Source organism: Callospermophilus lateralis, chromosome 2 (genome assembly GCF_048772815.1).
Source record: "Callospermophilus lateralis isolate mCalLat2 chromosome 2, mCalLat2.hap1, whole genome shotgun sequence".
Classification (NCBI taxonomy): domain Eukaryota; kingdom Metazoa; phylum Chordata; class Mammalia; order Rodentia; family Sciuridae; genus Callospermophilus; species Callospermophilus lateralis.
The window spans coordinates 489,763-513,979 of record NC_135306.1 but is presented as its reverse complement, the minus strand read 5'-3'; the positions used below and the strand labels follow the sequence as shown (position 1 = coordinate 513,979).

Genomic DNA, 24,217 nt, shown 5'->3' with positions numbered 1-24,217 from the left:
TGTGTCAGCCTCCCTACCTGGGATCACAGCCATGCTGCTGCACCTGGCCTCCACTTCTTTTTAATTTACCTTATCATATGCCTCTTCTTACGTTATTTAAACTCTTCTAGACATTTTAAATATTCATTACATGGTACTTCATATAAATATTGAATATTTACTTGACTGATAGAAGTTGCTCATTTTATAATTTTAACTTTAAAAGAATTTATAAGAAAGACTTCTATGAGTACAGATTTTTTTGTGCATGCTTGATTTCCTTTGGAGATAATGTCTTATGAATTAATAGAATTGTTTAGTGTTTTAAGTAAGCATTGCCTGTTACTTTATCAGAATATTATATAATTTACATTTTATTTTTTAAAAAATATTTATTTTTTAGAAGTAGTTGAACACAGTACCTTCATTTTATTTATTTTTTTATGTGGTGCTGAGGGTTGAACCAGGGCCACACACTTGTTAGATGAGTGCTGTACCGCTGAGTCACTGAACCACAACCCCAGCCCCAATATAATTTACATTTTCATTAGGGAAACTGGATAGTGTCAATTTCAAAAGCGGCTACACTGGAAGTGCTTGCAGAAGGTCATCTCTGCTCTGAAGTGGCAGCTGTGCTTTTCCCCATTCTCAATGTTAGTACAGCCATTTCCTCTGCCCAGTGGTTCCAAACAGCACCACAGAGTGGCCGGCAATGGGGGAGAAGCTGGGAGAGGCTGGTCTCAGCAGGCTCTGGGAATCAGCTCCTTTGTTTTGGTTGCTCTTTGACATCCTCTTTGCCTTTGTTTCCTTAAAGAAGTGGATGTAAAATGCAGCAGTTGGGGGGGGGGTGCTCAGGTCACTGTACTGTCCCCCTCAGTGCTCTGAGGTCTCAGGGACTCTGTCAGCCATAAGAACTGAAATGCTCATTATCACAATTAAAAATGCAGACTTGTTGCCAGATGTGGTGGTACATGTCTACACTCCCAGTGACTTGGGAGGCTGAAGCAGGAGGATTACAAGTTCAAGGCTAGTCTCAGCAACTTAGTAAGACCCTATTGCAAAACAAAACATAAAAAGGGCTGGGGACAGAGTTTAGTGGTAGAGTACCCCTGGGTTTAATCCCCAGTACTGGAAGAAGGAAAAAAAAAGGAAAAAGATTCATTGAGGGAAACTTGCGTGATCTACCTAAAATGAATGAAGCCCACAGCAGTTTTACTAAGGGGGTTTAATCTGTGGGAGCAAAAGTGATAGTTGTGGGGAGGAGAGCAGAGGGGCCCCAGCAGAGGGGCCATGATGAAGAGGAATGCAGTGTGAGTCCAGGAGAAAGAACTGCATGCAGGGGGCCAGGAGAACTTGCCTGGGCAACCATCTTCCTGGATGCCCTGGAGTAGCATGGCCCTTCTCCACACCAAGCCAGGCTGATGGCAGGATGCAGGGAGCACTGTGGGCCAGTGAGCCCCAGGCCGGCTCTATTCTGCCATCTTGTAGCTCTGAGATCCCCAGGTGGAGAGAAGGGCTCCCAGGTGCTGGCACTGAGCAATACTGGAGGCCTTGGTGTCCCCTGAGGGCACAGTGCCTAGCTTGGTGCTCCTCCCTTACAATAGCCAAGCAGGAGGTGGGCAAAGGCCTGTTGGAGTCTGAGGCAGATGGCCTATGCCTCCAGCTCTGGAAAGTGCTGGCCCTGCCTGTTGTGGTCCTGCTCTGCCTGGGTAGCGGTATTGTCAACCACATGCCCTTCCCCAGGGGGTCCATATGTGGGCTCTGTGTGCACCACATCCCTAACTTAGAGGCCCTATGTCCTCGCAGGTGGTAACATGGACCTGGAGAGCCAAGCAGAGGGGAAGAAGGAGGCAGAAGCTGATGATGTGCTGAGGAGTGGCCCCCGGCCCATCGTCCCGTACAGCTCCATGTTCTGTCTAAGCCCCACTAACCTGTGAGTCTCTCGCTCCTGTGTGTGTGTGCTGGTCCGGTCCCCCATTGCCATGACCTGTGTGAGCTCAGCAGCCAATATGTGTGGAATGTGCACCATGAGGGGCTGATTCTGTGCACTTTGTCCATGTGAATGGCGTCAGTCAGCAATCCCCTGATGCACACCCCATCATCTCATTTTGTAGATGGAACGCCCAAAAGACAGATGCAGCCTGGCCTCTTAATGGGTCCCTGCCCCTGCCCGTGGTATGGCTCATGGCTGCACACAGGGACTCTATATCCATCATGCTGTTGCCCATGCATGCGTGTGCAGTGCATGTTCCCATTTCGAGCATGTGTTCCCTCCTGTGCTGATCTGTCATGGATTCATCCTCCACTTCTCAGTTCAGTGATTCGTTAATCCAGCTGACATTTATGTGTGAACAGCATCTTCCGTGTTGGGAATATGCATCAGTCACCAAGACAGACAAGAGCACCTGTCCTTACCAGGTGCATGGGAATGGGAGAGGCAGATACCAACGGGAGAAGTCAGGGGGTCACTAGATGCCACAGTGATAAGTGCTAGGAAGAAACATGGGGTGGGGTTGGGAAAGGTCAGTGGGGGCTCAGGCTGAAGCGCAGGCTTGAGGAAGGGGAGAGAGAGTGCTCTGGGCAGAGTGGAGAGTGGGAGTGAAGGTAGAACCCCACAGAAGCCAGTGAGGACCAGGACATGCTTCCAGTGCAGGAGAGGGCTGCTCTGTGCAGGAATGCTGTACAGTTCCTAAACCTCTCCCTCCACTCTACCTGTAGCTCCTGGCTCTGTACAGGCCAGGTGTCCATGTTGTTGGGCTTGGGGGGTGCCACAGAAAGCAGTTAAATGAATGCAGGTACACTCGCAAAGAATGTTTTTCACACAGTGGGACTGACCTTGTCTGGCCAGGAGATGTCATGTGCTGACCCTGATGTAAATTTCTGACTTCTGAACCTGGGACCCCTGTCAGGAATCCTAGTCATTACCAGTCACCTGACCATTGTCCCCTGGCCATGGAGACACTGGGTAAAACTCCACTCTGGTGTGCCAACCTTTTTATGTTGGCCAGCGTGAGTCCTTCCTGTTGGGGAGGCCAGCACCTACCCCGGCACCTACCCCAGCTTAGGGGCCCTGTGCCATCTGTGCCTATCTTCACAGGCTTCGCCACTTCTGCCATTACATCGTCACTCTGCGGTACTTTGAAATGGTCATTCTTGTGGTCATTGCCCTGAGCAGCATCGCCTTGGCTGCTGAGGATCCTGTGCGGACAGACTCTTCCAGGAACAATGTGAGTGGCAGGGTTGGTGGCCCCATCAGGCTGCGGGGTGCCCAGGGATGGGGGGTGCAGGGCCTGTCTTCTTACATGACACACGACCCTGAACCATTCTGTTTGTCCTTCCTGTGGGTAGTGGAACCAAATATCTGAGGAGGCCATTTCCTCCAGCCCCCGTTACAGACATCCTGGGGCAGAGCTGGGGTTTTAGTTTGTGGTGGGGGGCTGTTTTCAGAGGGACGCTTGTCTCAGAGACCCCACAGACTGTTGTCATCTGCTCAGAGGCCTGGTGGGGGGATCTGGAGCTCATGGGCCTGTCTCTGGCTCCTGGCCCAAGCCCTGAGAGAATCCCTGCTTCTGGTTCTAGGCTCTGAAGTACATGGATTACATCTTCACAGGTGTCTTCACCTTTGAGATGGTGATGAAGGTGAGATGTGGCTCCTGTGGCCTTGCACAAAGGTGCATGGAGCGTGTACTGGCCATGTGCTCAGGGAGCGAAAGTGCGCGTGTGCAGACGTGAAGGTGTGCTATGTGTGTGTGTGACGTGCTGCCCCTCACAGAGGGCTCTCTGCATCACACCAACCCTAGGCGTACTCCCAGAGGCACCCTGTCTCCCTGCACTTGACTCTGGAACACAGGTTATGGGCTTTCTTTAAATTGTGTGTGTGGACTCAGTCCTTCCTCTAGGATTGCCTGGCAGCTGCAAAGGGAGTGGGGGCAGGGGACACAGGGATCTTGGGGAGAGAGGACTTGGCTGGAGGACGGTTGGCTTTGAATGCTGAAAACTACATGTATCAGGAATTCAGGGTTTGATGACAGATTAAGTTCACCGTGTCATTGCAACCTCATCTTCCTCTACAGGGCCCCTGTCCACATTTGGCAAGGGTGTCCTGAGGTACGTTTGCATAGATGTGTGTCTAGCTGAGCATCTGTGACTTCAGTGTGGCCTAAGTTGTGGCAGTGTGCAGTGCACTTGGGGTGGTTCCATGTGTGGAGCACTCACAAGGATGCCCAAACATGTTACCTCTGCTATTCTGTGCACTTGCAAAGTCACATACTGACACAGAACTCACAGATGATGAAGCTGAGGCTAAGTCACAGTACTTGTCAGAATCACAGTACTAGGTGTAGCAGAGCCAGCACGAGAATGAAAGTCCTTGGAATTCTGACCAGCATTCTTCCCACTGCCCTAACCTAGGTCTGGGTAAGGTGTGAGTTCCTTGGAGCTGGAGCTGAGTGTGTGCCTGTCCCCAGCAGTGGAGGAGTGAATGGAGACAGAGACTTCACCAGCTCATGGGGATCCAGGAATTTTGACACCAAGCAGTCATGCACCTTGTGGAGTAGCTGGGTCGAGGCTTCTTTGAGGCCATCAGAGGCTGTAACCTACAAGAGTGTGGGAAGGTGTATAGAGCTGCATGGAAGTCACAGATGTGCATCATCTGTGAGTTCTGTGTCAGTAAGTGACTTTGCAAGTGCACTGAGCTTCCTGCTGGAAGGGTGTGCCTAGACCACGCCTTGCCCCATGGCTGGAGCCTGGCTCTGCCTCTCTTTCTGGAATACACTGTTCCCTAATGTGTGTTTTTCCTTGTAGATGATTGACTTAGGACTGCTGCTGCACCCTGGAGCCTACTTTCGGGACCTGTGGAACATTTTGGATTTCATTGTGGTCAGTGGGGCCCTGGTGGCATTTGCCTTCTCGTAAGTAATCACATCTACTCTGGATCCTGTGGGTGCAATCCCAGGACCACACTGGGGTGTGGGGGTGTGGGAGAGAGAGAAAGGAACACTGATGGTCTCCCTAGATGTGGCTCTGTGACTGCCCGGGGGGGGACTGTCCCTGCCTGCTGGGACTGGACCGTGTAGGTTAGGAGGATCCATGGCCCATCTGTTCCCAGCACAGCCTCTGGTTCTGGGATGGGATGTGCAGCCTCTCTGGCTTTTTGGCCTCTGCCTTGGGGGGTCCTTTGGAGTACATTTACCTGCTTGGAGGTCAGTACCTGACCTGTGTTTTCTGCCCCAGTGAGAGCTGGTGGACCCCTTTCCTGTGGGGGTGAGAGTGTTCCTTTTGACCCTTGAATGAGTGACGTTCATCTGGTGGGTAGCTGGGTGGTGGTGGCTCCCTCAGGCCCTGTGAGGGAGTGGGGTGCTTGGGCAGGAGGCATGAGGGAAGTTGTGGGGTGCTATCCAGACACAAAGAAAACCCCAGTAGAGACCAGACACCGAGAGAAGTTTCTTCATCTTCCCTGTCGCCGGGGTGGGATGCACTGACAGAGGCTCCAACTCTGCCTCCCTTAGCACTGACTCTGTTCTCTTTGTCTTCCTGTCGCTGGACTCCGGTAGGAGCTTCATGGGGTAATGCCTCCCCCTCCCCCTTACTGCCCGACATCATGGCACCCCCACAGCCTCCACTGGCCTCACTCTCATCCATTCATCTCCACCCCATCTGGGCTGCATGCTGCCAGGAGCCATCCCCAAGCCACCTTTCCTGCCATGCCTCTGGGGACTGGGTGGGAGCTGGGGCTGGAGCTGGGGCTGGGCTGGGCTTGACACTGCCCTTGGTGAGCAGGGTGTGAGTGATGGAGGCCCAAACTTCGGCTTGGAGGGCAATGAGGGCCCTGAGTGGGACTGCCAACTGTGCCCATGGCCCAGGAAGCTGGACATGCTGAGGCGCTTTCCCCTGGGACTCCTCTGGAAATGTGGCTTTCTTTCCTCTTTCCTCTCCTGGCCAGCCCCCTGAAGCTCCTGGTGTCTCCTCTGGGTATACCAGTAAATCTCTTTCTATGATGAAGGAAGTGAGAATTTTGCCAGCATATCAGTGAGGGCCCTTGGGACAAGAACTGCAGCAGGAGTGTCAGAGAAGGCCCAGTTAGGAGCAGGGGCAGGATGGGACCCAGCCCTGTGGCCTTGGGCAGGCCTGAGCCCCAAGGGTAGCCTGTTTTGCAGAGCTCTTCCCAGCAAGCCTCTGTCCTGGCCTGGGCTCTGTGAGCCTGGCGCAGGCCCCTTTGTTCCCCTCTTTTCCTGGGGCAAGCTGGGTGGGAGTGTGTTCAGGGAGTGCTGGGTGAGAAGTGGCCAAACACAGTGTTTTAGAAACAGTTCCATCTGATTCTGGAATGTGGGGCTGGGCCCAAGTTCTCCTTTCCCCATGAGAAAGGCCTGGGCTGTACAACCTGCTCCCCACTCCATCCAGGGCTTTGCTGGAACACAAGGGCAGTCACGGGGACAGGCCAACCCCATGCAGGCCAGGCCCCAGGGTTCTTGGTGGGAAAGGGCCTCAGAGTAGGCTGGAGCAGGGTCCCTGTGAGTGGCTGCTCCCACTCGGCCTCTGAGCATGACCTCTTGAGCAGGACACCTTCTTTCACTGCTGGCCTACTGGAGGTAAGGGGCAGGGGCAGGGCCATCACCCCTCACATCTTCAGTCAGGCTGCCACTTCCTGGATCCCTGACAGCAGAGAAAGCCATCTGGGTCTGCTCTGGCTTCTTCCATGAGGGTCCCGATCTGGGTCCGCTGACCCCTGGCTCCATAGCTTGCTTCTGGTGCCTTGAATTTTCCCATATGAATTCCTGTCTCCCCATCTTTCATCTGAGTTTTTCTGTCTGCTATTTTCTTGATCACCTTAGTGTCTCTGTAGCTTCCTATGCCTGTGTGTATTTCTGTCTCTCCCTATTCCTGCTTTCTGCTTCTGTTATTGCTCTAATTTTGTAACTGTCTCTTTCTTACTCTTTTCCTCCACCTCCCTCTTCCCTCTTCCTTTTGGTTTCTTGTCACCTGGAGGAGCATTGGACAGCTGAGGATAGGCAGAGGTCTATAGGGCAGAGGCCAGACAAATCCCTTTATTCCTGCCATGTGGAGTGAAAAGCAGGCTCATGACTCTTGCAGTGCTGGGAGAAGGTTCCAGCACCACAGGCATGCTCACAGCCCTCACTCCTGGTCTGCAGGCACACGCCAGCCCCCTCAGTCCTCTTTGTTGCTGGAAGCTGATTTAGGGGTGGGTGTTGGGAGCACTAGAGAGATGGAAATAGCCACTATGGTCTGCAAGAATGGGTTCTTCCAACTATAAGCTCAACTGTCCCTGTGTACTAGTTGTGCTGACCTGGCCCTCGCCTGGCCCCTGTTCTCAGACAAAGCAGCTACAGAAAGAGACCTTTCTGCTCTGGGTGCTGTACCCTGCAGTCTCCAGACAAAATGCTCAGGGCATTGAGAGCCAGACCCCGTGGGCCGTGCGGGGCCAGGCATACCCACATGTTCTGCCTATCTGCATTAGCGGCTTCTCCCTTCTAGAGGATCCAAAGGGAAAGACATCAACACCATCAAGTCCCTGAGAGTTCTTCGCGTCCTGCGGCCCCTCAAGACCATCAAACGACTGCCTAAGCTCAAGGTTGGAGCCTAGAGTTGGGGCTTGAGGGGCATGCTGTGCGTCTGCATGTGCATGCATGTGTGTGCAGGTGGTACAAGAGTGTGTGTGAACATGTACATGCATGAGGATGGACTTGTTCAGCTCTAAGCACCTGCCTAAGGAGAGCTCATTCCCAACAGACTCCTGTAGACACCTCTTTCTTATTCCAGCAGTGCCAGATGAGAGATGGTATTTTCCTCAGCCATGCAGGACAGGAAGGAAGGGGCTGCTGAGGGGGATGTGTTATGTGAGGGGCGTTGCTGGCAGTCAGAGGCTCCAGAAAGTGACTGTGGGACTGGGCCCTGGAGGGTGGACACAACTGAAGTTCTGCATAAAGGAAGAGAATCGACCCAGTCTAGGGATTACAGGGCCTGCACCAGGCACAGAGTAGCACTCCTGACTTTGTACAGGGCATTCTCGTGAGGCCATGTGGAACTGCAGAAAGCATTTGCTTGGAATCTGATGTGGCCTAGGAGGGTACCCAGAGGCCCTCAATCCTGGCAGGAGTTACACCTGGTGCTGCACAGGAGGGGTGCTACACACAGCACAGTGGCTTCATGGGTCCAGACCTCTGTGGACATTTGTAGCAGGACATCCTGAGAGGTGCTGCCTCAGCTCTGAGAGCAGCATTGGGTGTGCAGGGTCCAGAACCTGAGAGCAAGCCTGGTGGGTGGTGGTCAGTCACGGACCAGAGAGTCCCCTCAGGGCCCTGGAATGTGCCCAGAGTTCCTGTCCTGTAGTCCTTGGAGCCACAGCACTCTGCTGCTTCATCCTCAGTCTGCCCCACATCACTGTTGTTCATGAGTAGGAGCAAGATCAGGGGAAGGGCAGGAGGCTTCCACATCCCCTCTGAGTAGGCCCTGACCCTCTGGGGTCCAACTCCCAACTGTAAAGCAAGTTCTTCTGGGCATTCATCTGCCCCTTCTAGCACCTCCTGCCCACTCTCATAAGTTCTGTATGGCTCCCCTCATGGGAGAGAGACAGCACAAGTCAACTTCCTGTCAAGTTGCCTGGTGGCAGCCGTACATGGGCAGGAGCCTGAGGGCCTTTCAGGGTCCTGGAATGCCCATGGTGTCTGGGTCTCAGTGGTCCTGAGGTTCTGAGCCTGTAGCCTGGCCTGCCCTGTCCTCTCTCCTGGTCCCCTTTCCTGCCCCTGTGCCTCCCTTGTGGACCCAGCCTCCCTAGTGACCCTGCCCTTCCCATGGCTCCACCTCCACCATAGCCCTGCCCTCCCTCAGGCTCCTCCTCTCCCTGCCTCCCTTCTGGCCCTGCCCCGTCTCATGGCTCCTCCTTCCCTTGTGGTCCCACCCCTTCATCCCAGCTCTGCCTTCTCACATGGCGGGCCTTTCCTCTGGCCCCCACCTGTCCCTCACAGCTGTGTCCCTCCTCCCTGCAGGCTGTGTTTGACTGTGTGGTGAACTCCCTGAAGAATGTGCTGAACATCCTAATTGTCTACATGCTCTTCATGTTCATATTTGCCGTCATTGCAGTACAGCTCTTCAAAGGGAAGTTTTTCTACTGCACTGATGAATCCAAGGAGCTGGAGAGGGACTGCAGGTAAACTGAGGCAGGGTTCAAAGCCCTCAGCCCCAGATTGCAGAGAACCCCTGGTGTTCCCTCAGGATCATGTGGGGCTGGTCACATGGCTCAGGAGACTTATTTACAAAGTGGGGACACTGGGCAAGGGCTGGAGGGCTTGCCTGGGATGTGCTGATGCCATGCACAAGAGGGGGTAGTGTGCCCCATCCCCTCCTCTGAGGGGTCAGGGACCAGCTGTGCTCAGAGTACTTCTTCCTGCCAGCAGCTATCCAAGGAGCCGCTATCCTGCACACACCTTGGCCATCAAGGTATGGCAGGGCCCTCTAAATCTTGCTGGAGATCTAGGTTGGACCATGAAAATCAGAGGGCTTGGCCATGGCTGGTGTTGCTTTCACTGTCCACGGGGTTTCTCAGATCTTCCTGGGCCTGGCCCTACTTTCAAGACAGACAGGAGAGGTGCCCTCAGGGAGGAGCCAGGGAGTGGAAGGGTGACTCTGTGCACCTAAACAAGACTGTGCTGGCAGCTCCTTCCCACCTGTGCAGCAGAGGTCCCAATTGTCTCTGGCTGTGTGGATGTCTCACTGCTCACTCACCCACTCTGTGGTGAAGGCTCTTGACAGATCTCTGGGGGGCTGTCACGAGCAGTGCTGCTGTGAGCATCCATGCGCACGTCCCATCTGGGTGCTGTCTATCTAGAAGGGGTCGCAGGCTATGCACATGTCACTGATGCTGCCACATGCTTGTGCAGTGACACCTCTTCAGTGTGAACAGGAGCTCGCGGTACCCCACATCTTCCAGTGTGCCCTATGTCCCCGTCTAGCTCTCCAGCCTTCCTGGGCTCTGTGGTTTGATTTGCACACGTGCTACCAGCAAGGTTGAGCCCCCTCCCCTGGGTAGTTTGGCTGCATAGCCGCCCTTCCTGGGCAGTGTCCATCCCAGTTGTTGCGTGTTCGTGTGTGGTTGTCTCTCTCTGTGGGTGGATTTGCAGGAGTGCTCTTATTCCTGGGTAGGCCTTTACTGATATCCCTCCTTTGCAGAGTGCTTTCTGCTCTTTCAGTGGTGCTTTTTAAAGAACAAGTTTTTTATTTTAACATAGTGCAAGTTAACTTTTTTATTTTCTCATGTTTACTCCTCCATGTCCTGCAGTCAGGAGTGTTTTTTTTCTGACAGTGTTGCTTTTGCCTCTCATGTTGAGATCTGCAGCCTACTGGAGTTGAGTGTGTGTGAGGCAGGGCAAAAGATGGACTTCCTGAAGTGAGTGTCCAGTTTCCCAACACCACTGATTAGGCAAGATCATCCTTTACCTACTGCATTGGGATTCTTTGTTTTTATAGTTCACATGCCATGAAGCTTATTCGCATAATCCCATTAGTGTGTACAACTCAGTGACTCTTGTTATATTCACAGACACACATTTTTATCACCTTAAAAATACCCCAAACCCCAAACCAAACAAAATAAAATCCTCTCTGTCCCTGTCCCTAGCCCTGTTAGCTCTGAGCTGGTGTTCCATGTCTGGATTGCCCTGCTGAGGACATTCCACGTGTGGAGGCAGACACTATGCAGCCCTCCGGGACTGGCCTCAGCACAGTGAATGGGGCCTTGGTGTCCCTCTGTGCTGTGGTGGTCAGTGCATTCTCTGTTCCCTGCTGTGCCATGGGGTATCTGTTCAAGGGCCTGCTGATGGTAGGCCAAGAGTGGGCCTGATGGTGTCTGGGAGCTATGTTGAGCTGTCTGAGGAGATGCCAGGCTGTTTCTAGGGTGGCTGAGTCATTTTCCATTCCCATCTGAACTGGTGCCAGGGTTTTGCTTTCTCCAGGTCCTCATCAACACTTCTTATTTTCCTTCCTTTGTCTTTTGTTTTCATCATGTTCCTGTTCACGAAGTGGACTGATGTCTCAGGAGAGTTTTGATGTTCTTTCCCTCAATGGCTGCTGCTGTTGAGCATCTGTTCTAGTGCCTGTCGGCCCTTTGTATGTCTTCTTAGGAGAAATAACTGTTTGGATACTTGACCCATTTTAAAAATTGGGTTGTCTTTCTTATTGTTTGTAGTAGTACTTTATATTTTCTGGGTACCAACCCCTGATCTGTAGGTGATTAATAAATACCCTTCCCACTTTCACGGATCATCTTTCCACTTTCCTGATGGTGTCCTTTGAAGTACAGAGTTTTAAATTTTGATGAAGTTCAATTTACCATCTTTTTTTCTTTTCTTGCTTTGATTTTGGTTCCATATCTAAGACTCCATTCCTAAATACGAAGTCATAGAGATTTGTCCGTTTTCTTCTAAGTTTTGTGGTCTTAGCACTTACATTTAGGACTTTGACCTTGAGTTGCTTCCTAGGTGTGGACTGAGATAGGGGCTTGAGGCTGCTCTTCTCACCCTGAGTGGAATGCAGTTCCACAGCACTGACTGTGGAGGAGCCTGCTCCTTCCATGTGGAGTGTGCTTAGTGCCCTCTCCAATGCCAGCTGACAATGGACACATAGGTTTGTTTGGGTCCCTTAGGTTTAACTGTGCTCTTATGTGTGCTCCTGTCTGCAGGGGTCAGTATTTGGATTATGAAAAGGAGGAAGTGGAAGCTCAACCAAGGCAGTGGAAGAAATACGACTTCCACTATGACAACGTGCTCTGGGCCCTGCTCACACTCTTCACGGTGTCCACCGGAGAAGGGTGGCCCATGTGAGTGCCTGTCCAGCCTCAGGGTGCCAACCTGACCCGTCCTGCGGTGCCCTGAGCTTCCCAGGAAGCTCCCTTGACACTGCCCTCCCCTCAACCAGGGTGCTGAAACACTCCGTGGACGCCACCTATGAAGAGCAGGGTCCAAGCCCTGGGTTTCGCATGGAGCTATCCATCTTCTATGTGGTCTACTTTGTGGTCTTCCCCTTCTTTTTTGTCAACATCTTTGTGGCCTTGATCATCATCACCTTCCAGGAGCAGGGGGACAAGGTGATGTCTGAATGCAGCCTGGAGAAGAATGAGGTAGGTGATGCTTGGGACCTTCTGGGATGGGCAGTGTGGGCAGAACACCAGGCTTTCCTTCTGCACACACATCACTCATGGACAGTGTGGGCAGGCCTCCTTCTTCCTGTAATGGGAGACCATGTCTGGGCAGTTGGGGCCTACTGGAGGAGGCCCCGGGCTGCCTCTGCTGCCTGCTCTTTCAGTGTTATTGTTTGTAGTAGTACTTTGTAGCAGGTGCTGCTGTAGGAGGTGCTGATGGGTTGGGCTCTGCCTGGGCTCAAGCTGCCCTTCTCTCCACACAGAGGGCCTGCATTGACTTTGCCATCAGCGCCAAGCCCCTGACACGGTATATGCCCCAAAACAAGCAGTCGTTCCAGTATAAGACATGGACGTTTGTGGTCTCCCCCCCCTTCGAGTACTTCATCATGGCCATGATAGCCCTCAACACAGTAGTGCTGATGATGAAGGTACGAAGCCCCATGCAGAGGAGGGGGTCAGAGCCCAGCTTGAGCCTGGGTGGGAGTGGATCTACTTCCTTTTGGCACATGCCGGAGCTGCAGCTGCCTCTGTCCTGGCCAGCACAGGGTGCCTATGGGATGCTGTTCCTTTTGTGGTCTGGGAGCCAAGACAGTGAGAAGGCTCTGGGAGAACTCAAGAGAAACAAGGAGGGGTGGGCAGGTGTGGAGTTCTGCTTGCCTCCTGTGGCTGCCGAGCCCTCAGCCACTGGCACTCATTCCTGGCAGTTCTACGATGCGCCTTATGAGTATGAGCTGATGCTGAAGTGCCTGAACATGGTGTTCACCTCCATGTTCTCCCTGGAGTGTGTGCTGAAGATCATCGCCTTTGGGGTGCTGGTATGTACCAGCCTTCTGGTGGCCTGCATGGTGGCTCCCTCTCTGTTAGGCAGCATTTGGGGCTCACAGTTTGGGGCTGGGAATTCCCCGAGTCTCCAGAACCCATGTGTTTCTTTGGGGGCCCCAGGGAAGGGGCTGCTCCTACACTCTCAGCTGCCTGAATCTTGTCCTGGTCCTGGGTGCATGCCGGGTTGGGACCCTCCTCTCTCTACATATGGCTCTCAATTCTGCATCTGCCCGGGCTGGAGGTGTCTACTCGTCACGGGCCTTCTCCTGGGATCTGTCACCCCTGCTTGCTTCTTGATTGTGTGGACAGTGTGCCCAGTGGAGCCCTTGCCAGTCAGTGGCACTAACTGCCCTTCTTTTTCTCTAGAACTATTTCAGAGATGCCTGGAATGTCTTTGACTTTGTCACTGTGTTGGGAAGTATTACTGATATTTTGGTAACAGAGATTGCGGTAAGTGGCATTTCCTGCTTCCTCCCAGTGGGGCCCTCACATGGTTTCCTTCTAGAGGGTTCTCTCCTTCGTGCGTCTCCAGGTCCTGATGTATTTGTTCCCTCCTGAACCCCCCAGGATACCTGGGGCAGGGGAGGCTCCTTTTCAGAGGAGTACCTTGGAGATTGGGTGTTGTGGCAGTAGATGTTCTTTCTTGGAGGAGAAAGTGGCCCCAGATGTCTTCTGTGTTGGTGGCCTGAGGATCACCTGGAACTCCATGGTATTACCTGATCAAGAAGACATGAATCTTTAGGTTTATAGGTGTCTACTGCTAGTTGCATCTAGCAACTTGGTCTCAAAAGTACGTAAGCCGCATCCAGTAAGAATTTATATTTAAGGCCTGGTGATGTGGCTCAAGAGGTAACGAGCTTGCCTGGCATGCGCGGGGCACTGGGTTTGATCCTCAGTACCACATAAAAATAAAAAAAATAAAGATGTTGTGTCCACCAAAAACTGAAAAATAAATATTAAAAAATTCTGGCAAAAAAAAAGAATTTCTATTTAAAAATCAGGTTTGTGCCACATATATGTATATGTGCACATAGTCGCTACCTAGAGATGTTCCTATCAAACACTTATGGATCGTATCTAAAAGTGATCAGTGTTGGGATGTAAATTCACCTCAACAGATTCAAAACTCTTGAATCATAAAGTACCATTTTTTATAGTGTCATGAGTTATTGGAAACAAAATGGCAGAAAATCTCATCGATTTGGCCCCAGGTTGAATTCTCTGGTAGCAAACCCTGAAATGAGGATTCATGTAAAAGTTACTTCTTAAAAGAAGAACCAGTGGAGGGGCTGAGAAAATGGCTGGGAAAGAGGAAGAGGACCAGCGTTGCCACATCTGGAGCCAAATCTTCTGGGAGATGATTGGGGTTACCCCTCTTGAGAGGTCCCTGAAGGGAAAAGGAGCTGCATGGGGCTAAGTGTCATCCTCAGGCACCCCCCCAACTCCCCAAGAATACCACATGCAGGTGACACAGACTCTGGCAGCACTGGTGCCATTGGCAGTCACTGACCGCATCGTCACAGGATTGTGCTGGAAAGCAGGCTCCTGTGGTCCCCCTCTGCTCTACCCTTGCTCACTGGGTGTACGGTGCATTCTTGAGATGGTGCTAGTCACAGCCTTGGGAAACTGGGTAGGGCTCCCTGCTGTGTGGACCTCTGCAGAGGGAATGTCTTCATCTCTGCATCACTACTTCCAGAGCCCTTGACCTACAGGTGGTCTTCTGTTGCTCTGGTGGGTAGCACGATGAGGGGTCCCAGACTCTGAATAGCCAAGACCCTGCTTGCCATCCTTTGTCTGGCTATGGCTGTGTAATGGTCCAGTCATAGTTAAGATTGGCCAGAGGAGCATCCAGGAAGGCCCCAGGGAACCTCTGATTCCCAGACAGATCTTCCCTCCCCTACTGTTAGGCAGCCTCTCTGCTCTCGTGGTGAGCAGGGATGGATACCTGGGCAGTAAGGGCTCTGCACTGCCTGAGGACCCCTGTCAATGTGCTGCACAGTTGGCACTGACTGTGGCTAGCCCAGTTCTGCTGAGAGGATCTTGGCCATCGTGGCTGCTGCCTTCAGAGATCCACCATGTGTGCATTGGGACTAGTGAGGGCAGAGACTGGCCAACATCAGCTTGTCCAACACTGGTCTTCAGTGGCCTGTGCTTTGGTGGGCAGCTGTGTGTGGTATAGTGCCCAGCACACCATGCCCCTCTCAGGGCTCATCTGTTTGTCTTCTCCACACTTGACCAGCCTCTCCCTCTGCTGGGACCCTGTAATCCTAAGCAGGATGACCTCTTTGTCCATACTACCTCACCAGTCTCTCTGAGGCTGTCACTGGGTGGGGCTCTAGTGAGGTAGTGCAGGCCTGTGGACATGGGCAGTGCCAGAGCATCCTGGTGCTGTCTCTCTGGGAGCCAGCCAGCTGGTGGTACTTGGGTCTTACACGTAGGTCTTTCCCAGCATCTTCCTGTATCTTCTGTGCCCCACTCAGGTATGTCCAAGGACAGGTGTCCACAGTTCTGTTGCTAATCTGGCCAGTGAGCAACTCCCGGGGCTCTTCCGAGAGTCTGCTTCGAGAGAAGGTTCAACCCTGTAATCCAAATGCAACTCATTAGGAATTGTTCCCAGGAGTACCTGGTAAGGAGGGGGAGGAAGGCAGTGTCAAGGAATTCCAAGGCACAGTGCTGGCCTTCCTCCATGGACCCCAGGTAGTGTGGCCCTCACTTCAGTGTTGTCCCAGCCAGGCAGGAGTATACAGCTGTGTGCCTCCATCTGCTGAGAAAGTTCTGGCAGCTGCAGGAGCCTGGGCATCTAGAGTCAGGCTTTCTGCATGAGAAAGCATGGGGATCCAGTGTGGCATAAGTAGCAGAGATCAGAGGGGTGCGTCTGCAACAATAGTGTGCAAAGACACTTCCCAGCGAGTCATGGATCAAAATGGAGTAATGATGTGAATTCAAAATACATCCAACAGAAAACAGTGAGGATACCATACAGTAAAGCTCATGAGACACAGCCTGGCAGCACAATTGGTCCTCAGCATCTGTGGGTCCTACCTCCAACCAACAGATTCAACCAACCACAGATCAAAGATATTTGAAAAAAAATTGCATCTGTACTGAACATGGGCCAACTTTCTTCCTGCCATTATTCCCTGAGCAATGCAGTATAGTGACAGTTTACAGAGCATTTTCATTATCTTAGTTGTTCGAAGTCATCTAGAAATGATTTAAAGAATACAGAGGTATGTGCATAGGTTATGTGCAAATACTGTACCATATTATATAAGGGACTTGAGCCTCTGGGATGCTCCTAAGACCAATCTCCATAGTAACTGAGAATGACTGTACTTGGAAAGAACTTCTAACTCCTAAATGCTTATATTCTAAAAATAGTACAATGTGCGACTCAATGAGTTGAACATTAATATAAGTTAGAAAAAGAAGAGCAAAGGGGCTGAGGTTGTGGCTCAGTGGTAGAGCACTTGCCTAGCACATGTGAGGCATTGGGTTTGATCCTCAGGATCACATAAAAATAAATAAATAAAATAAAGATATTGGTCCATCTACAGCTAAAAAAAGAAAGAAAGAAAAAGAACAGAATAAGTTTGAATAAAGTACAAGAAAATATAAGAATAGAAATTAAGAAGGGGCCATGGCTGGTGTTGAGCTTAGTGGTAGAGCACTTGTGAAGCCCTGGGTTCAAAACCCTGTACTGAAAAGTGAAAGCAAAATGAACAACAACAAAACCCCACAGAATTAAAGAGAAAAGAAACACACAGAAGAGAATCAGTCAAGTGTGTGTTCTTGGAAGACTTAGAAGTTGACATATTCTGGCTGGTCACCCAAAGAGAAGAAGGTCATTAAGTGGAAGGTGGGGTGAGTGGTGGCTGCAGACGCAGGGGAGGGAGACACCCAGATTGCTCCAGATCACCTCTGCTAGTGTGTTTACAGACTTAAGTACATGAATGATTACTAGAAAAATACAAGTGATCAAATCTGACAGAGATGAGATAAAACCCTAAGTGGACCTTTATCGCAGCAAGAAAGCCACTGAGTCCAAAAACAATCTTCCCATAAAGAAAACACCTTGCTCTGATGGTCTTGTACATGAGGTTTCTATCTAAAATACAAGGAATGATTATTTCTGGTCTTAGACAATTTTTTCTAGAGACTAGAAAAAGAATTAACATTTCCTAACTAATTATATATGCCTAATATTAGCTCAATACCATTATCTAAGAAATAATATCACAATCCACACTTACTTATTAATGAGAGATGCAAAACCCTAATCAGTATGTAAGCAACCTAAATCTAATAGTGTTCAGAAAAGAAAATATGAGTCAGGCTTATTCCAGGAATTCAAGGTTCAACTTGGAAAAGGTATTACAATAATTCACATCAACGTATCAAAGGAGACTATTAATGTGATTGTCTCATGGATTCAGAAAAGATCTCCAATAAAATTCAAATTTTAGTCATGATAAATGTTATTAGCAATCAGGAATTAGTGACTTCATAAAGGATAGCTACAAAGAATCCTATGCACACATATGTCATGGTGAAATTTGGAAAGAATTCCTTTCGAAGTCAGGAAACACCATGCTGTCTGCTGTCCGTCTTCCTCCAGGCTGAGCTTCAGGCCTGACCAGTAGTAGACTGCCTGTTGCCTCATGAGGACGTCAGCTCCCTGATGCGTAGCACAGCACCTGCTGCTCTGTAGGTCTCCCGTGGGGGCTGACTGAATGAGTAGGACAAATAAATAAACAAATATGTAAGGGCTGGGAGGGAGTGGGCACAGTTGTCAGCAATGTCCAGGGGCGTCTAAAACCGACTGGCGTGTGCTGGAGCATTCGACTGGCCAGAGCGCGGTTGCAGAGCGTAGATCACTCAGTCAGCATTCCTGACAGGAACCTAATAAAATCTGCACAAAATCTTTATGCAGAAAATTGCTGGACTTTATTGAAAGGCATTAAAGAAGGCTTAAATAGATGGAGTTGAATTAATGGGTGTCAATTTCACAGAATTTTGATTCCATCAAATTGATTTGTAGATTTCATGCAATCCCAATAAAAATACCAATGTTTTTGTTTATTTACTTTGGAATTTTACAAGCTGCTTCTAAAATGAGAAAGAGAAACAGTCTCAAACAAGATATTTAAGGACATCAACTGGGTTGTTTGGGTGGGTGCCAGAGGGAGTCTGCTCCTCCTGCTGAGACTAGCTGTAGAGCTGGGGTGATGAGGACACGCAGCGTTGGCTCAGGGAAGGCTGAGCAAGAGGGGGGCAGCCTCAGGTCAGAGCTCTCCTGTGCACAGGGTGGTGTAGGACAGCGCTGGCTCTGCTGCCGTCCTCGTGAGGGCCACTGGAGGTCAGCACGGGTAAGGCCAGAGGTCACTCCAAGTCAGTTTCAGGTGAACGAAGGACTTGTAAGAGGCAAACTTTGAACTCCTAGAACATACAGGAGATTATCCCTGAGACCTGGGAACAAGACACTTTGTTAACAAGATATATAAAGCCTCCAGTCAAAACTGGAAGCTCTGTCAGATCTCTTGTTCCTATGCACGGGGTCTGTGCCAGCTGGGTGTGTGAGGGAGGACAGGAGGTGTTGCTGAGCCAAATGAGCAAGGAGAGGTGGCCGTGGAGGGCAGAGGAAGGCTGTGCATCAGTGCGCCTTGGCTTCTCTGTTGGGAGAGTTTGGAAGGTCTGAGGAAGAGGAATGATGTGACCTGGTGGTCAAGACACAGCTTTGCCTGCTCAGTGGGAAGGGAGCAGTGGCAGTGGACTTGTTAGGGCACTCTCTGTTGGGATCTCCCTGAAGCACAGCCTGACATGTGAGTTGGGTGCAAGCCTTTTGTTTGGGAGGTGAAGGTGCAAGCCTTTTGTTTGGGAGGTGATTCTGGGAACACTGGTAGGGAATGGTGAATTGAGAAGGGGCACAGTGGCTGCCAACAGAAGGCGCATTATCAAGAAGGTCACCTGGGACAGCTGGAGCTCAGTCACACTGGGGCTCTGACCATGTGGAAAGTGCTGTTCCCTCCATGGAGTGCTGGGGCTCAGTCACACTGAAGGCTTGCAGGGGAGGGCAGAGAATGTTAGACCCATGACCCCTTTGGCCTGGCCTGGAAAAGCCCTCAGGAGAAAGAGATGCTGATTTGGGGTGTTGGCCTAAGGTGTGAGGCCTGGGGGCCTTGCCACAGAGCATTCCTGTGAGAGCCAGGCTGTGGGGCAGGGAGCTACTGAACTCTGGCTGCATCTATAGTAGGGCAGCAGCCAGACCTGATGTGGGTATGTAGGACAAGGCAAGAGTGACATTGAACTGTGGCCTGAGTACTTGGAAAAATGGGCTGCTTGAATTGAAATGGGAAAGAGTATGGGCTGAGTGGGTTTGTGATGAAGTTCAGGTGCAACTTGGGTGTGTTAGGTCTGGGGCTTCTGTGAGATTCCCCAGAGGGTTGTACAGAGGGCCCGGAATTTGGGAGCAAGTTCAGACTAGTGGTATAAAGTTCGGATCCTAAGCATATAAAATGGAGTCAGACCCACAAGACAGGAGGAGGTTGGTATATGGGATGAGTAGCTGAGCCCTGGGACACCCCCATCATTTAGAGCCTGGGGCGGTAAGCAGGAGCATATACCAGGGGCAGAGGCTAGTGTCCAGAATATGCACAGCTTTTCTGCAAGTTGATTGGAAAAACAAAAACAACTAAATGAGCAGAAGGTACAATTGGGCATTTTACAGAGTAGAAAACATAAGTAGCCAATTAACATGGGAAAAGATGCTCAACTTGACTAATAATAGGAGAAATATAGACTGAAATGACATGGCAATGCCATTTCACATCTGCTGGTTGTCAGAGTTTGCAAATACTGACAGTGCCTAGTGTTGCCAAGGATGTGAAGTGCCCAGAGCTCTCCAGCCAGCTGGTGAGGTCTCCATGGGGGCCACTTCTTTGAAAAGTTTGCAGTAGTCATCAAGTTGGTGATGTGCACCTCTGCCTCCATGTCTTCAGATAGACATCACAACATCTGTTTGTGATAACTGCCGCTGAGCCAGCAGCCAAGCACCCAGATGTGTAGAGAGTGTGTCAGCAGCACAAGGCAATGAAGCCTGAGGAGACGGTGAGATGACTGCAGGCACGGGACTGATGGCTAGGGTGATACGGATGCTTCTGGGAGGCAGTGTCTGCTCACTGTCAGCCACGTTTGCACAGCTGCCACTGTGAGGCTGGGAACTAGCAGATGTGGGATGCATTTCAGGTCTATGAAAGAACTGCAAGGACAAGTGATTACTGACCAGGATTAAGGCCAGCTGCTTCATCCAGAGAGCAGGAAGGAAGCAGGAGGGCATCACAGTGACAGGAGCCATTTGCTTTTCAGCTGTGTGATAAATATATGGATATTTGTTTTACTGTTCTTTAAAATATTTAGACATATTATTTTGTTTATGTGGTATATTTCATGGTTTTCAACAGTTAATGATGTGAGTATTCTAAGCAAAGAGGCTGAAATCTTCCATTTAAAAAGAAAACCAAGGGCAGTGGTTGTAGCTCAGTAGTAGAGCACTAGCCTGGCACGTGTGAGGCACTGGGTTTAATCCTTAACACCACATAAAAATAAATTAATTGATTAAATAAAGGTAGAAAAATACAATAATATTAAAAATAAATAACATTTAAAAATAAATAAAAAAGTAAACCAAGGTTGCTTTGCTTTACCAGCTCCTGGTGGGGTGGCTTTCCTGGGGGCTGCCCCATCACTGTGTGCATCCCCCCAGAAGCATCAGATTCAATGCAGTTTCTGAAGACCAGGCTGGCTGAGTTCCTGGGACCTGTGGGGCTTCTTGGAAACAGGAATATTTGTTTCCCCAGCTAAAGTGATCCAACAGCTCCAAGTTGGAAGGGCAACTTCAGGGTTTCTGCACCAGACTCCTGATAGATGAGAAGGCATAAGAGGAGGTGGGCAGGGATGCTGGCTGACATCACAGGTGCACAGAGGCCTCCTGCAGTGTAGGCCACCGAAATGACCCAGCATGCTGTCCCTCAGCTGCTGGATAGGCCAGGGAGGCCTGTAAGCTGTCAGGCCTCACTTAAAGCAAGCCCTTGGCAGGCTAGTGGGAGAGGGAGAAGCTGCCCTGTGTGAACACTTATCTACCCTTTGGCTGCCATTGCTGTTGGAGCTTTGGTCATTGGCCTTCTCTGCCTGGAGGAGAACAGATGAAAGGACAGCCATCACATGGATCGGTGGTGTTCTGTTTGTTTATTTGTTTGTTTTTCATTTGGAGCCACTTCATATATTTACTTTGCAAATGCACTTTTTTTTTCTTAGGCAAAAATATGAGTGTCAGTTTTGATCCTAAATTTAAAAAATCAAAATAAATCCATAGTCTTAGCAAGGATCCCTGGAGAAAGGGCTCCAAACTCACATAAAACTGACATTGATTTCTTTGCCTGGAAATAAAAATGAACTATTGTCTGTGAGTCATCTTTGGATTTGCATTAAAACAAGAATGCAAATAGAGCTGCAGTCTCATAACCTACAGATCTCAAAATATGTTTGATTTCATGCATTTCAAGAAAAATATGCAGTTTACAAAATCCTGAAGTTTTCTAGTTAAGTATTCAGAGTTTAAGTTTTTGCTTGTGTTTATGACTCATTTTCTCTTTTGTTTCCTGTTTTTGTTCTTGATTTACCTTAACCTACCTGCTGACTCACGCCACCCAACCAACATACAATGCGAAAACCCATGTCTCCGTCTGTATGTTGCGCGCCTGCTGCTCAAACCACCCCAATTTGTAAATAATTCGCAAATACCCATCCATGAAAACATCACATATAGGAAACGGTTGGTTTGTGACTTTAAACAGTTTTACGAGTCCTCGCTCTGCCTGCTCTTCTTTTCTCTCTGTTTCTGGGGCTCCTACCTGCTGCCCTTTGAGGCGTGAGCTGGATTCTGCTGTACTTTCTCACCTCTGGCCTCCCATGCACTCTCCCCTACCCCTGGGGTCCAGCAGGGACTTCAGAGGGCCTCCAGGAGCTGTTGGAATCTGGGCCCTTGCCAAGGAGGGGAAGTGGAACTTTCTGGGATGGGGGGTAAGTGCCCAGGGCAGAAGTTCCTGCTGAGACTGGCATGACTCAGGAGGTTTTGCCTGACGAGGTTGGCCCTGGTCCCTGGGAGTCTGTGGTTTCTGTTGCACTCTCACCTCCTCTCTTCAGTGTCCCTATCATGCCAACGCACAGCATAGGTTTGGTTTGCCCAGGTGGCCTTGGTGAAGTCCCCTGTTGCATCTGTCCTTCCTGGATAAGCCCTTCCTTAGGGAGTTGGGCCAGGGGCACTGGGCTCATGAGAAGTTTGGAGATTTGGACTCTGAATCAGAGAGGGTCATGTGGGGCCTGAATAGGAGGGTCTCTGCCCCAGCAGACAGAGGGGCTCAGGGATCCCTACTCTAGATTATCACTGGAGTGTGTGCACACTGTTGGCTAAGCTCTTGCAGTATACAGGTGCAACTGAGGCCTTCCTCCAGGTCTTTAGAAATTTTTTTTTTTTAATATTTTTTGTTGTAGGTGGACATGACATCTTCATTTTATTTATTTTTTTATGTGACGCAGAGGATCAAACCCAGTGCCTCACACATGCTAGGCAAGCACTCTACCACTGAGCTACAGCCCCAGCCCTCTTCAGTGGTTTTGAGAGAATAAGGGTGTTTGGTAGCAATTAGCTTTAGCTGTGGATGTGAAAATTCATCCAAAGGAGCAGATCTTTGAGGTTTCTGTGCAGAAACTGAACGTTGCACAGGGTTTTACATCTAAAGTGGAAAGCTTGTGTTTTGAGAAAATGGCATTGAATGCTGCGGAAATGCCTAGCCACATCCTCTGCACAGTCTCCAGCTCAGGCCAGGCAGTGGCCACCTGTCTCTCTCCTCCTTGTCCTGGCCTTCATGACTGGTGGACGTGGGGAGTGTGTGTATGTGCACATTTCCTCTCCTTTGCACAACCAGCCCACATTAGTGGAACTGAGAGAGCGGTTGGGTTATGATAGCAGGACCTCATCCTGTGGTGTGGTGTGTGGTCATCAGGTATCCATAGGTCTGACTGAATTCCCTGGAGGCCTTTAGGAGTGAGGCCTCCCTCTCTTGTGACTGGCTAGAAGTATGGTAGCCTTGGATGTAGATGCTAGTCATGGCTGGGTCAGCAGGTTGGCTTTGTGGGACAGTGTCCTTACAAAGCTCACTATACTTCTGAATTTCTTTCCTCAGTTGTCCCTTGCCACCTGGGCATTGATGTCCCTAGTGTTGCCAGGTTGTGGGCAAGGAGACTGAGATGGAAGGGCGAGACCAGTGTTCCCTCGTCTTACTGTGGGTGTACAGGCTGGAGAGAGGTTGCAAAAAGGGTAGCTTCCAAGTGGGCGTAGCATTTCTTGTGCAGCAGAAACCATGGGTCTTGGGAGGAAGAGCAGGCCATGTCTAACTTCAGGGCGGCTGAGGCCAGAGGTGGCAGTGCACGGCACACAGCCCTGTCTTGCTGTCCCCCGCTGTCCTGCATGCAGTTAGCATGGCGGTCCCCAGCCCATCACTCTGCTTGGGCATCTGTGACTGTTATCATCTGCCTTCACAACTCTCCAGGGCTGCCTGTCTGTCTGCACTCACCCTCCCCCAGCACTTGCAGGAGCCCAGAGAGAAGTCTAGGAGCAGGGATGGAGAACTGGTCTCCACTACAGCAGCTGAGTGGGGCTGAGTGTCTCGGCCCTTTGTCTGCCCTCTCATATTCTGCCCCTTCTTTGTTACCAGGAGTCTGTATTTCTCCCACATTTTCAGGAATTCTCCTGAGTGCCACTGCCAGCCACAGACTGCTTTGAGCTGGACAGGCCTTGCATTGTTAAGATCCTTGCTTCTCCAGACCTGTTTGAGTAGGGGGTTTCAAAAGGAGCCCCCACTGGTGACTGTCTATGTCCTTGGGGTCTGAAGTGGTCAGTGGGCAGTTATTTCCATTGTGTGTACCACTGAGATTCTCTCTCCTCAGCCTGAATTGGTGGGGAGCTGCAGGCTTAGCTGTGCACCCCGCAGGGCATGCCTTGAGTCCCACTCCCACCCTCTTGCTGATGTGGACAAGGTCCACATCACCCTTATGCCCACTGATCCCACCTTTAGGACTCAGCATTCTGCCTGAGAGCCAGAACCTCCCGTGACTGTCTGTTTCCAGCCTGCAGAGAAACTCAGAGATCCTGCCACCCTGGTGGGAGCCACAGGCAAGGCAGAAGTGTCCCTTGGGAGTGGGTCCCTGGAA

The 24,217-nt window shown here is 50.6% G+C and overlaps 1 protein-coding gene across 1 annotated transcript in view; it reads left to right on the top strand.

Annotated features, from left to right (window-relative positions):
• The window catches only part of Cacna1b (calcium voltage-gated channel subunit alpha1 B), a 184,569-nt gene that overhangs the window by 116,713 nt on the left and 43,639 nt on the right, over window positions 1-24,217 (top strand). Inside the window, exons 21-31 of the mRNA XM_076844985.2 lie at window positions 1,786-1,912; window positions 3,077-3,206; window positions 3,559-3,618; window positions 4,783-4,889; window positions 7,471-7,567; window positions 8,982-9,142; window positions 11,669-11,806; window positions 11,905-12,106; window positions 12,391-12,555; window positions 12,832-12,942; window positions 13,316-13,399. Coding sequence (XP_076701100.2) covers window positions 1,786-1,912; window positions 3,077-3,206; window positions 3,559-3,618; window positions 4,783-4,889; window positions 7,471-7,567; window positions 8,982-9,142; window positions 11,669-11,806; window positions 11,905-12,106; window positions 12,391-12,555; window positions 12,832-12,942; window positions 13,316-13,399 — 1,382 coding nt within the window. The remainder of the gene's footprint in view (window positions 1-1,785; window positions 1,913-3,076; window positions 3,207-3,558; window positions 3,619-4,782; window positions 4,890-7,470; window positions 7,568-8,981; window positions 9,143-11,668; window positions 11,807-11,904; window positions 12,107-12,390; window positions 12,556-12,831; window positions 12,943-13,315; window positions 13,400-24,217) is intronic.